Source organism: Corvus brachyrhynchos, unplaced genomic scaffold (assembly GCF_000691975.1).
Source record: "Corvus brachyrhynchos isolate BGI_N302 unplaced genomic scaffold, ASM69197v1 scaffold255, whole genome shotgun sequence".
Lineage (NCBI taxonomy): Eukaryota > Metazoa > Chordata > Aves > Passeriformes > Corvidae > Corvus > Corvus brachyrhynchos.
Window position 1 is genome coordinate 2984036 of NW_008238358.1, and position 13664 is coordinate 2997699.

A 13664-nucleotide genomic window follows, 5' to 3' on the forward strand; every position below is an offset into this window, starting at 1 on the left:
CCTGGCTCTCAAGCTTCCTGAAGATGAATAACAGCTTTTCCAGCACAGTGTTAAGAGCATTCAAGTGGATGCAGCAGCATTCACACCAGCAAGAAGCCTGTTAGACTCCCGATGCAGTAGTCACAGAAATCCAAGTTCAGCTTTTGTTACAATTCATTAAATCAAAATGCATTGAAGCTGCCCATATGGAACTAACTGCAGGACAAGAAATTTCCAATTTACATGATGTTGGTATCATTTTGCTTTCTGCACTTGCTAAATGCACTGCTGTCAACAGCACTCCTCTAAAACACAGGGCTCTAAATTTGGCTATGGAATGCAACTTCATAGTACTGAGACTGTGCTAATTGAGAAGAAAAAGGATGAAGACAAATGTAATTTGGTTAGATTTGTTGTTAACTCTGTGTAATGCTTTATTATGATATAGAATTTGGGTTTGCAATAGCATACAATTGGGGCTGGGTGTGTTTGTTTTTAGAAAGCTTCCAACAGTGAAGTCTGCTAGACTCTAGAACAGTCTTACCAGAAATGTCTTTGGTATCATAAAACTAAAGGTACTGCTCTACACCTCTACATGGCACAGATTTAAGTGGTAGAATATTTTCACACATTCTCTCCTCAAAGGCTCCACCCTCAGGTGTGCGACCCAAGCAGGCAGAATCATAGAACTGTAAAGGCTGGAAAGATCTCTACTGATGATCACACAGGCAGCAGCTAACAAACCAAATGGGGCACCTGGGGTGAGAATCAAGTAAGGAAAGAACTGCCTCCATCCTTCCTAAATGTTTATTTCAAAATGAGATTCAGCAAAATTTACTCTTGAAGTTCTTCACAGACTGCTTAACCACTGCTCTGTCACTATGTAATTTTTACAGCAGTGTAAGTGAAGTCAGTGCTCTAAGAGAGGAACAAGATATCATTTTTGGATTTTTCTTATTTCAATTGAAGGTACTAAGTAAAGAAAGAAAAATGCCCTCAAGCATGTTCCACAAACTTGTGCTTGAAAAATCCACTTCATAATGCTACAGTATAGTGAAGTTCTGCAACATCTTCAACACAGCTTTGGAAATTGACAAAAAAAAACACAATCCCTGCTGGAACAAAGGCATACAGGATGTTACCACCACAAAAGGCTGTGTTTTGGACACCAACGTCTCAGCTACAGCTGTTGGATGATCTAGTTCAGTGCAACACCACGAAATGCTAAAGGGGCAGAACAGATCCCATCAGCATATACAATTCAGGCAAATACACAGATCCCATCTGGAGGGGGTCTGTCTGCTTCACCATCTCAGCTTCTGAGCTTGATGAACACATTTCCAGCGAAAGAAAAATGCCCTAGGCTCAAGGAACACCAACTTATCACAGAGGTGGAGATTCATATCTACTATGCAGGATATCTAGTGTGGATGCTGACATTTGCCCCTCAGACTACCCCGACAATCAGGGTAGAGAGAAGAGTGACGGCAGCACAAAGAACATCCAAATACTCCCTAACACCAATGTTTTCCATCTCCCTCCGGTGACACCTACTTTTCACCAGCAGCATGGGGAGCCTGGCTCCTAATTCAAGCTGCTAAGCTCAGCACTTGAGAAAATCCTCCTCACCCCTCCATGCAGTGAGAAAGTGAGTGAAAACAGAGCTAGACAATGCTATCTTGTAGCACACTACCTTTTTATCTAGCTACAGATACACACTGTCATGCTGCTGGTAATCAAAGAACAAAAAATAATCTCACAAGCAACCAAAGGATCTTATCTGGTGCAAGCTGTCTGAGAGTAGCTCAGTGAAGCCTGGAGAAAGCACAAATCACTTACCAGTAGTTATGTTTTAATGTTAAGCATGGGAATAGAAAGATGCTCAAATTATTTTCTTGCTTTGATATTTTCAACATTTTGAAGAAAATTTGTCCTCTACCTTTTTTTCTTAATTCTCTTTTTCAAGTGTGGAGGCACTCTTGTGGTTTTGGTTAGAGGGCAAGAAAGGAAGCAAACTTTAATTTTAAAAATGTTTGTGGGTGGCTTTCAGTTCTGTGACCTGTGACAAGCATGGATAACAATTTCCATTTTCTTTATTTCTCAATGCCTTGTTTACAAGGCTCTCTGGAGTGCTTATTCTCAGCATTCATATTATCAGTACCAGTGCCTAAGCACCTCTACTTACAGAATCTGGGAACTACATTCTCTAGACACAGAAAGCATACTGGTTTCACTGGCAAGAGCTACAAATATAGCCCTAATGTTAGGACTGAAACATTTTTCTAAGGTTGGACACATGAGGGCTGCCTATAGCAATGTATCAAACCCATCCAGAAAGCACTTTTTGATAAGGTGCTCACGGTTGTTAAAGTTTACATGTTATGTGCAGTTTTTTTACAACAAAAAGTTTCAGTCTATTGTCTTCTTTATATAGCTACTTATTACTACTGTTCTTATTTTACCTGCCACCGAACTACCTGCTACATTTGTTTGCTGGAAAAGGTTATTTTCTGCTTCTAGCAGATCCACAGAGGTTCTGTGGAAATGAGGACACAAGGATCTAGTTCAGTGTACAGGTCTTTCCTTCTGCCACTTCCCTAAAGTCTATCATGTCCTTATGAAATCTAGAAATCTTATGAAATCTAGAAATTAGTGTTAAAAAAACCCCAGCCAACCTACTTTTAACTCATAGAGCCCCTGATAACTCAGCCAGTTGTAAAGCAGTGCAGGACTTGTGCCAAGGACATGGTTCGGTGCAAAGCAAATGCAACTCGAGAGCTCCTTAAAAGCAGTGTGGCTACTCAAAGCAAAGTGCTGATCCAGCCTAAACTAACTTGGCCAAACCATACACATTCAGAAAGCAAGTGCCATTTGCCCTCCTGCAGCCAGAGTAGGGCATGAACTTTAGTTTGCTTGCTCTGTTTTGTCTGTAAATGTAACCATGTAACATGTGGCTGTACTTGGGTCACGTCACGCTGTACCATCAGGGGATCCAAGCCAGTGCAGATCTGCTGTTAATCACCCTAAAGGGAAAGATGCGTTTCAGACCAGTAGAACCTCCAGTGCTAAACTTGCCATTAGTAGAAGAATATACACTGTTATTACCAAAGGAAGCTGAGTAACAAATCATTTGCTAATTCCAACAAAGGTGTAATATGTAGAAAACCCAAGCAATGTATTTTGGAAAGCTGACAGTTTTTCCAATGCCTAAATTGGTTCATTGCTACAACAGCTTCTTCCTCCTTGCATTCCTAGTTCCTAGCACCTTTGTTGCTGCTGTTAGAAGTTTGTGCAGGTCCTTTCCATCTTCCAGAACAACCCTAGCCAATTACAGAGGCAGAATTCCTGTAATTTTTCTTCTGAAAAAATAACTAAATACCAGAACACAGTCTGGTAAATTACAACAGAAATACTTAATTTAAACCATGCAACAAAACCTATCAGATTGTCTATGCCTATGCTCTTGACAGAGGAGTTGTACCCAGGCAATACACATAAAAGTTTACCAAACAGAAGTTGTTTCTGAAAACAGAAATCCCAGGACACACAGGCATGAAGAAATTTAAAATCAACCAAATGACCAGCAGGAACTACCTTGAAATATGCACAGAAGTCCCTCTCATATGCTTACACTGGAGAAATTATCCATACTACCTAATAAAACACAGAGCAGAACAGTCAGTAAAGGGAAACACTTCCTGCTATTCCGCCATGTGTTCATAATAACAAAGCTTTAATTTAGCATAAACTAAAAGATCAGCTCCCTTTCATCAGTGTTGAAAGACCAGTAGTAATAGTGTCAAAATACTATTTTCTTGCTGTTGATATAAAGCTCAATTTGTGCTAGGCCAAATCACTTCATTGAAGAAATTTGTCTAGCAGGTACACAGTTCCCATTTTCCTTCCACTCAAAATTACTGATGAACCTGGGTTTAGCAAACATGGAAAATTTTGCTTTTCTTCTTTGAGAAAGGATCCTTCTCAACTCCCTAACACAAACAAAACTCATTTGGGATACAAGCATATTTTATCCATCAGTATGTTTAGCCTCCATACTGATTCTAGCAATTCACACTGAAAGAATCACATGGTACCTGAGAAGTTTTGCATCCTTAGTTTAAGGTGTCCGCCTACGAATACATCCAGAAAATGTGTGCTGTGGAGTATGACTTGCAATGCAAATCTCCCAAATCCCAGACCATCACCTTACCCTGTAGACTGGACTGAGATTACACTATTAGTAAGTCATTCAGTTGTTCTGTGGCAACAAGGTGTTTCAGACATCAGTCACCTCCACCCTTCACTGCAAAATCTTCATGTTGAAAAGCTATGTGACACTGAGAAATCCACTTTAAGATTTCCTACCAATATTTTCAATGACACTTCTAATGTCAAGAGAGGTTATGATTCCCTATGATTCCCAACATCCCTTATGCACACCTTTCAGATGGAGGAAGAAAGAACAGTTAAAACAAAAGGACCTAATTAAACTAAAAATACAGCTGTCTTTAAAAATGTACTAAACTTACAAAGACTCATGCCTATGAACAGTAAGTGGGCAATTTTCAACAGACTAAGCCTGCAAGTTAACTAATGAAATGAAATTAAATGAAATCCCCAGCTATCAACTTACATCAAATACCTAAACACTAGGCAATTCCAAATGTATTAAAAATGTGACCAGTGTATTTAAAAAATCTCCTACTGCTCTGCAGATTATATTTTCTGAGGCAGGTACCTTCATCCAAAAATTGAAAGGAACACCTATGAACACTGTTTTTAAAGATGGAAAGCACATTGGTGAATTAGAGAATCAGCACCGTCTGACAATTCAAGCCTAAAGGCAGCCTCTGATTAAACTTGTGACCAGTGTTAATGTTGTGGAAAAATTTGATTCTAATATCATAAAAGAATAAAGTGCAATTTATAGACCATAATTTATTCAGGTACTTCATGAAGGACCAAGAAAGATAGAATTGCTGGGAAGTCACCTTCACTGAAATGTGTGTACCCACCTGTCAAGAAGATGAACACCCAACATGCCTGGTGCTCCCCCCAGTGGAACCTCCTCCTCTGCCTCCAGGATCTCCAGGACTGGGCTTCTTCACAGCTTCACAGCAATATAGCTAGAAGTTGCCTTTTCCCCTTCCTCTAAAAAACCAGCTTTCAACTTCAGCAAAAAAGTTCTAGCTTGCCCACACAGAAGTAAAGACAAAACCAGTCAGCCAGATAACCCTGCCTCCATTACCACACATTAAAACTCTGACAGAGAAGCACCTATGGAGGATTTAATGACCTCTAATACATGTGTATCAGTTCTGTACTTAGAGTTGTTTCATACTAACTTCCTGAACGTTAACCTGTAGCAAGCACTGAATATTTTCGTTCAAAAGAAGTCTGTATTTTCATCATCTAAGTCAGTTCTTGGTCCAGTCTTCCTAACCTTCTAGCTTTCTCCCAAGTGTAATTCTCTTACTACTTTTAAATACTTTCTTCCTCTTGCCTCTATCCACTTCCACATCAGATTGTATGGCCTAACAAACCAAAAATGCTGTGCCATAGCTCCCTGTGTCGGATGCTTACCTTGAAGCCATAAAAGTCTGATGGAAATCTCTGTAACTAGGAAAAAGCTGTATTTTTCAAAAAAAGAATTGTCCTTTCCCAGTTCATACATCAAGACCTTCCCCACCTTGCATGCAATAGGGACACCTTCTCAAGTCCAGCTCCTTTCCAAACACGCTTGGGGTCACCATGTGGGCTATCTGAATTGAAAGTAGTTACCAGTTTTAAAAGGGCATGAATCTGTTTAGCCAAAACTCAAGAACCTTGTTCAGCACGACAGTTCAATGTTCAGAGGTTTATCTTTAGTTCTGTCTCCACACTGGCTAGCAAAATTTCCTACACTGAGGGTTGATTAAATGAGCTTCTCACTTTTTTTCTTTTTCTGCAAGACTCATGATCTGAAACAAACACCGGAACTCTGGCTGTGAGCTTTAAACTCTGCTTAGAGCAAAATGATGGCATTCAGCACAGAGGACAAGTTTATCATTGCTGACAATTTCTATATATCTAATTTATTATTTAATATTAATTGCTCTGTGGTGCTGAGCAGGTTGGGAAGTAAACAGTGATTGCTGCCAGGACTCCTGGAAGCAGCAGCTGGCTGCAGACTGGCTTGGATGCCAGCACCAGAACAAGAATTGCAGCAATGGGGAGGAGGGCAAAAGTGGGGGCTGCAGCAGCTCAACCCGAACTGGCTTAAAACATGCTGGAATTATATTCTGCAAGTGCAATTCCAGAGCTACAGTAGGGATAAAGTAGGGGCTCAGGATCCTCTCTCTGACACCATTCTACAACGTTCATTTAGTACATAAGTTGTAGAGTGACCCAACATTATGAGCATTAACTGCCCTGTACCAAGACAGGGCAGGCTTGACTTGGGTTCTGAAACATTAGCCCAACAATGTCCACTTCACTGGTTAAATGTGAGTGTTGGAGAGTTTCAAAACAAAAGCAGTTGAGGATAAGAATCTGCTTTGTGTAATGTAGAGCTGGAAACAGCTGAAGCAACACTTGGTACAGAGAATACATAAGTGTAATTTATGGATAAAAAGCATTAAAACATCCTGGGAATACCAACTCTAGTTCCAAAAGCACAGCAATTCAAAGGAATACAGAAAGCATAATGCATAAAAATACACAGAAATCAATGTCTGATATGAGTTCATTTTACTCCACAAAGGTGTACTACACTACAGAAAAATGTGAAAATAATAATAATTTCAGGGGAAAGACGGGTCAATAAACATCTGAGTGAAACAAGTCTCACCTAGTAAAATCTGTTTATTGAAAAGCCAGATCCAGCCCGACTATTGCTTCCTCTACCAATAATAATTTAATATTCAAAGCAAATGTTCTCTGTGGAGATAGCTGCAGTGTAAGGAGCAAAAGCTGTTTGGGTTAGCCTTGGGAGCAACGCTTTGTACCCCTCCTCTAAGGGAGCTACCACGGCTCAGGACAAGCTAAGGAATCTGTGACACCCACAGAAGTCTGCTGTTGAGCTTGGACCACTGGTACCACTAGACTAAGAAATGCTCAACTCCATTTTAAGAAAAGTCATTTTCTCCCACAGCCCAGATTCAAGGCAGCTGTTGGAAAGTGACAGTTTACTGCCTGCAGTAGGATACAGCAGCTCAGACCCTGAGCAAATCAAAAGCACATGGACAGCACCAACACTGGGTGCTAAATTCCTCTTTCCATAGCTCAGGTAACTGCACCAGTTGCACAGCATTCAGGAATCAGATACTGCCACAACACATACATGGAATGGCTGTGAACTTAGGAAGAAAAGGCTCACACTGTGTATGGTTTTTATTTGAGGCTATAAGCATGATTTATCAGTGGAGAGAAAAGCTTAATGTCTACTGCTGCAAAATTCATCAGGTTATATACAAATTAAGTATAATCTCTTCCAACATGTCCTAATATTATATATTCATACATAACTCTACTTCCTTCGTATTCTCAGTCAGTATAATTTAGTGAACACCATTAACCACACATTGGCTTACATTTGCAGTCTAGGAAAAATAATTTTCTTTCTGATAACAAATCTCAATAAAGCTTTTTCTCTGCTGCAAGTGCCTAATTTTGAAGTAGTGCACTGCTATAAAAATTAACTTAAGACAGGCTGTCTGCTCATTGCACTTAATAGACTCAGAGCTGAAAAGATAAACATTTTTACTAGTAACTACTGCGCTGGGACTGATTACTGATGTTTAGGTGGTAAAATAGTTGTAACAAAAAAAAAGAACTAGTAAATATATCATTTTGTTCTTAACCATTTTTAGTGCAGATATCTAAGACAAGATCAATATTCTGTTTTATACACAAAATAATAAACATGACAGGTCAATGACTTGATAAAAGTGACTGCACAGGTAAGGGGCAGAACAGGGTACAGAAGCAGTCTCCCAAGTCTCTGCCAAGTAAGCAAAGCACCAGGTCTCAGCAATTCTTCCCATTCAGCGCTTGAAGGTTTATACACCTGAACTTGAGAAACCCCAGAAACACAACTTATCCTATAACCAGGGTGTAGATAAGTGCTCCCAAGAGACAGCTTATAAAAATAACTCAAATGGCAAGTTTTCTTTCTTCCTTAAATCTTCCTTAATGAAACTAAAAAACACCAGTGCTGGAAAATAACAATAGTAGTAGTAATAATGATAGCAACAACAACAATGATAATAATTACCAAAGGATCAAGCTCTGGCCTGGCTCTGGGTCCCTTGCACCCGAGTGTGCTACCTTACTTCCGTGGAGAAGGTTGCCAGGTGCCAGCTCTGACAGCAGTGCCAAGCCTCTCTGGCATTTTGGGCCAGGCAGGGGAGGTAACCAGTCAGTCATGCTCCACCAACTCCCAGCTGTGGTGCAGCCCCTGGGGAGCGCAGCAAGCTGCTGTGGGGCAGACTGGCACATTGGCTCAGGCAGGAAAAGCCAAAAAGAGCTCTTTGACAGCTTCTTCCCTCTCCCCATCACACAAAGCAAATGCCAGAACAAAAGACAATCCTGCAAAGGGAGAAATGCTGGACTTTTTTTTGTAGGAGTTGATTTTCCAAAGGGGTACTCAGACATTCTTCAATAGCCCACTGATAATTTGCGAACACAAAGATCCAGCTTTTCAGAGTTATGCTTCATCTCACCCCTGTTTCCCCCTCATCACAAGCAGCAGCAGCATTCACAGGGCAGGACTCCATAAGAACTGGAAGCTAATTACCAGATATCTTGGAAATCTTTCCAATCTGCACAACTTCATCCAGTTTCCAATGCTTAGCATTAGCTCTTTTGGAACCTCTTCATCCTTATTTTTGTGTAACAAATTTTCAACAAGGCAGGAGTTCTTTGTTCTCCCCTAATAAAACAACCTAAAATGTTAACACTTCAGCATGAAACTAATGAACTAAATGCACTTTTCTGGAGATCTGAGCAGACGTACGGGCATTTCCAGATTTATGTGAAAACATACTAATTCTGGAAGAAGTCCTTTAGGCTGGGTTTTTAAAAGAACTTCAGAACTACAAAAATGAATACAAACAACAGTTGTAAATTATCTATGTGTTTTGCCAAGCATATGGCCACTCAATTGCTGCACTTATTGAGGATAATCTAAAATAAAATCTTATAGGGGGATGAAAAGAGAAGTGGACCAAGTCAGACATTTACTTAGATGCAACAACTTTGTCCATAACATTTTATTCCATATCAACGCTAGTGGCAATGTAGAGATACACTCTGCAGAGTATTGAGCGTCCAAGTCTGCAATTTACAAGGACGGAAATGATTTTCAAATGTCTCCTCTTGGGGGATATAGTGAAAAAGATGAAGAGTTGGTTGAGTATTTCTGCTCCTGCAGTACTGCTGACATGGGAGACTGTCAGTCTGATACAACCTGTTTCAGTGGGATACTTACCAAGTACCTGTATGGATTTAGTATGAAGCGGGAATATAGACCCCAATATAGACCCCATTCACATGAATCCTCCAGCTGGCAGAGTTGGGGGGGGGGGTTGAAACACCACAGAAGACAGCTGGTAGCATCTCTGTATGTGCAGCTGATTGCAAAGCAAATGCCTGATGATGCTCTGACTGCACTATGGAAGGGAAGACAGCCCTGAACTACCTAGGAAATATATCCTATGCCCAGGGCCAAGAGGAATGGGTGACATACGGATTTTTGGTAGCTGTGCAGTGGGAATGTCCTGTTTAACATCAGCATTGCTTTATTTAAACCTCTTTGGACAAAAGAATTTTCACTTTGGGCAAAACACCAAGACTGCTGGATGCCACCTGCTCTGGAAAGACTGTCATGACTAAAACTGGAAGCAGTACTTTCACTTTCATTTTGTACAAATTCTACCCTGTGGATGTTGTCGATTTCGTGCTATAAAAATAAGTAACTTTTATCAGCACTCATTTTTAAATGTATTTAGATGCATGCATTTTAGGTAATAAGCCTAAAATACTCTGTACTCCTTGCTAGTTGGAGGTCATCTGTTACAAGTATCATCTTACCTCCCTTCTCCAAAATACTAACTTAAGTACCTAAAATATAGTTCTCATTAGATGACATTCGAAAGCATTCAGGAACATCAATTTTATAAGAACTGACACTACAGAAGGAACATGTCCCAAACCAAGTGACATCTAAATCACAGACTTCACTCGAGCTGCTTTTTCAAGCAAACACTAGTATTCACTACAGAACCTCCGTGGCTAAAAATAAAAGTGGCAAACACAGAATTAGTGGCTGTGTTCACACGTGGATGACTGTCCAGGAAGACTGTGGTGACATGAAGCTGCCCTTTTAGAAGGCACAGAATGACATGATCCCTCTGTTGCTGGTACGGCCACAGCTCTCAAGCAGCAAAACTTGGAAATGACTGGCCCCTTCTACTACAGGTTACATCCCCTGTGCCTTTGGAAGAAAGGCAGCAAGAAACCTCATTCATTCAAGGCAGTGCTGCTCCTGAACTGCATGGCTGTGATGAACTTGGGGCCCACACGGGCTTGCCACATGGGAGACAAAAGTGTAATGCTAAGGCAGCAACACTGGTTTTTTTTTTTACAGTCAGACTAAAAGTAAAAAACTGTTCAGAATATATTCTAAGAAGCAAAGTACTGCAAAATGTGGTACCATTCTCCTGCTGACAGTCAATGCTGAACTGATCTATAAGTCATTTCTGACTTTTTCCAGAAGCTTTCCTTGTCACTCTTAGCAGCACTAGGGAGCCCACCCTAAGTTTTTGTGTATTAAAGATAAAGAAAATATTTACTCTGTTTTCCTCCAGGGCACTTGGCTCCCCATGCTATCCTGAATGCCTTAAACACTTACGAGTCTTCTTTTCTTTAAATGTTAACAAATTTCAGTCATTACTAAGGCAGTTTATGAGTGTGGCTTTTTGAAAAGATAGATCATCTAACATGTTCTGAAGCAGTCAACCTATAAGACTTTCAACATGCCTCCCAAACACTTCAGAGCTGGCACCTCCCTTTCTCTCTGCCCTGGAGAGACCTCCAGCACCCAGCATGACCTCATTAACCACTGACTCAGCTGAGCCATGGAAGATGCAGCAATCCACGTCTCATACAAGGCACTAAACCACTCAAGGTATAAAGACAGCGACTAGCAATATGAAGTTAAACAGATAATGATTATATATTTTTGATGATTATGATATATTTTTGATGTTGTTTCTTTGCTTTCCTCTGTTTTGAAAGCTTTATATATACTCTGCAGATTGGCATTTCTGTGCTTCTCGGATCAACTAAGTGGTTATGCCAAGCCTTCCTACGAACAAGAATTACATTAGTCACTTAAAAATCAACTGCCTACACAGTCATAAACTAATCCACTTGGCTCAATCATATTGGAGCTACAAATCCTGACCAGACCTGCCGTGTGATGTAGGAAGAACTTTGTGGAGCACTGAAAAGGGTGAACCTGCCAGACTCTGGAGAGACAGTGCCATTGGGATGCCTCCTGGAAACCCTACCCAGACAGCATGTATGGTGCAACAAGGACCCACCTTGCAAATATCCCAGCCTTGAAAATCTCTAATGCTCTGAAGGTCAAGCTCCACCCTCAAACCCATATAAAAGCCAGGAGGCAATTTTGCTGGCATTTCCAATAAAGTGCTGCCTAAAAAACAGGCACAGGCTGGATTTTAGCTTCTGAATGGTCTCTGGGCTCAGCTCCAAGCAGCAGATCAGAGATTCAAGGAACAAGGTGAAGCTGGAATGGCTAAGGGGTGTATCCAAACACGGTACATTTGATATGCCAAGCACAAATAAACTAAACATAGCTGTCTATTTGGCATCAGAAAGCAGCCAACAGAAAAATAAATCCCAGCTTTCAAACTCTGACTTCCCTCCAGCTTTATCTAGTTGTTGTTTGATTAATTTTGACAAGTGTGGTCCACAAAACTAATGTACCACTTCTGCAGACCGTACATTTCCAGCCTCCTTACAGTTCAAATTTTCAACCTCTTTACACCTTCCCACTCCATTCACAGCCTTCTTAACCTCCCTTAGAAACACAAGAAAAGTACGTCTTCACTAAAAACTCATCCAGCAGAGACTGACTGCGGTTCTCCCAAATGTGCATACGTTTGCTCTACCTCTCTTCCTCCATCTGGCTCAGTTAAATGCCACCCATCCCTTCTCAAAGAGATCTTCTTCCCCTTCCTCGAATATGCCCCTAGTAATCCTTCTGTTACTCTTCTCACAATGAAGGCAATCCTCATCCCATGAAGACAAAATTCCTTTTCCTAGACAATCCCTCAGATTCAAGGATGAAATATTAATTATAAATTACATTTGTCATTCCTATCTGTTGAAAATACATATCAGACACACAGAAATACTGAAGTGTCATTCACCATCACTGATTCCAACTCACTTGAATTACTCACCTTAGACTCATAATCAAACTGGAGGAGTTTCGTTTACAAAACTTTACTTCTGAGCATGCCATATAACTAACAGCAACTACTGAAAACTAGAGGGTTTTTTCTTCCTGAATTTCTAGTCAAATGACCCTCTTTTTATGTGGTTGTGTGAATCAACATGCACAGCTGATTGAGGACAACCAAAAAAACCACAGCTGAAATGCAAAGAGTAAACTTATTTTGTTACCTCGCTGACTGGAGTATCCCAAAACCACATTGGGCTGCAGACACCCAAAATGAGAGCACAGGCACTGTCCAGCTCAGCCCAGTCCCAGGCAGGGCATCGGGGCTGCTGTTTGCACCCATTTATCAAAGGGCCACGCACACGTGGTATAACACCATGCTGTGATTTTCCTCTGGGCTTTTTATGATCTCTGCTTTGATCTCTCTCTCTCCCAAGACAGGGAGCACAAGCATGTCTGGGAGAGGGACTCCAAGTTTTAGTAAACACCTCTGTTATCTCTACACAGAAATTCTACTTCTCAAACAGACAAAGGATAAACAGCAGTAGGCATAATAAATGGTTTCCCACACTGTTATTCTCCAGGCCTTGGAATTCGCAGCTGCAAGGTCACTTGATGGAATCTACCATCCTCCTCACCATTCTTCTGCTTTCAACCCTTCCCTCCCCACACTGGCAAAATACTTCTTAGTTGGTTTATGTCTGTTGCATAATAATATAAAAATAATAATGTTTTTACTATAAATTAAGTCTAAAGAGGATGATACACTGTCTCTAGCTGTTTGCATCTTAATCTCAAAACTGTATCAATGCAAATCTGCTGTAGTTACCTGAAATACTTTGATCTGCTAACAGTGCTTATATTCCTCCTGTCAACATTTATTTCTCCTTAAAAATCTTTCTTTTTAATCTAGAAATATTTCAATAGTAAGGAATAGAAAAGTAAAAGGAAAATGACAAGGAAATATTAGAGGAGATGATTAAATATTCATAAACTAGGTAATGCTAAATTCAAAGTTACACATGACAACTTTAATTCTAAACTCTCCTATAAGTTCCTGACATTCCCTTTAACTACCTGTCTATACACTCTGTCTTAAATAATTTTTCACAACTTCAGAGACACCACGTTTTAGTTAGGCAAATATTTTGTATCTATAACCCATACATTTTGTATCTATAACTGTCTATACCCAGCTTCCTGCCAGTCAAAATAC

General features: G+C 40.3%; 1 protein-coding gene across 3 annotated transcripts in view; it reads right to left on the reverse strand.

Annotated features, from left to right (window-relative positions):
* Window positions 1-13664, reverse strand: part of UBE2E3 (ubiquitin conjugating enzyme E2 E3) — a 56061-nt gene that overhangs the window by 9852 nt on the left and 32545 nt on the right. The window contains exon 1 of one of the 3 annotated variants that reach the window (XM_017735788.1): window positions 12673-12806. The exons of the other annotated variants lie outside the window; for them this stretch is intronic. Coding sequence (XP_017591277.1) covers window positions 12673-12791 — 119 coding nt within the window. The 5' untranslated portion in view covers window positions 12792-12806. Of the gene's footprint in view, window positions 1-12672; window positions 12807-13664 lie in introns of those variants that run through there. 3 annotated transcript variants of the gene reach the window in all.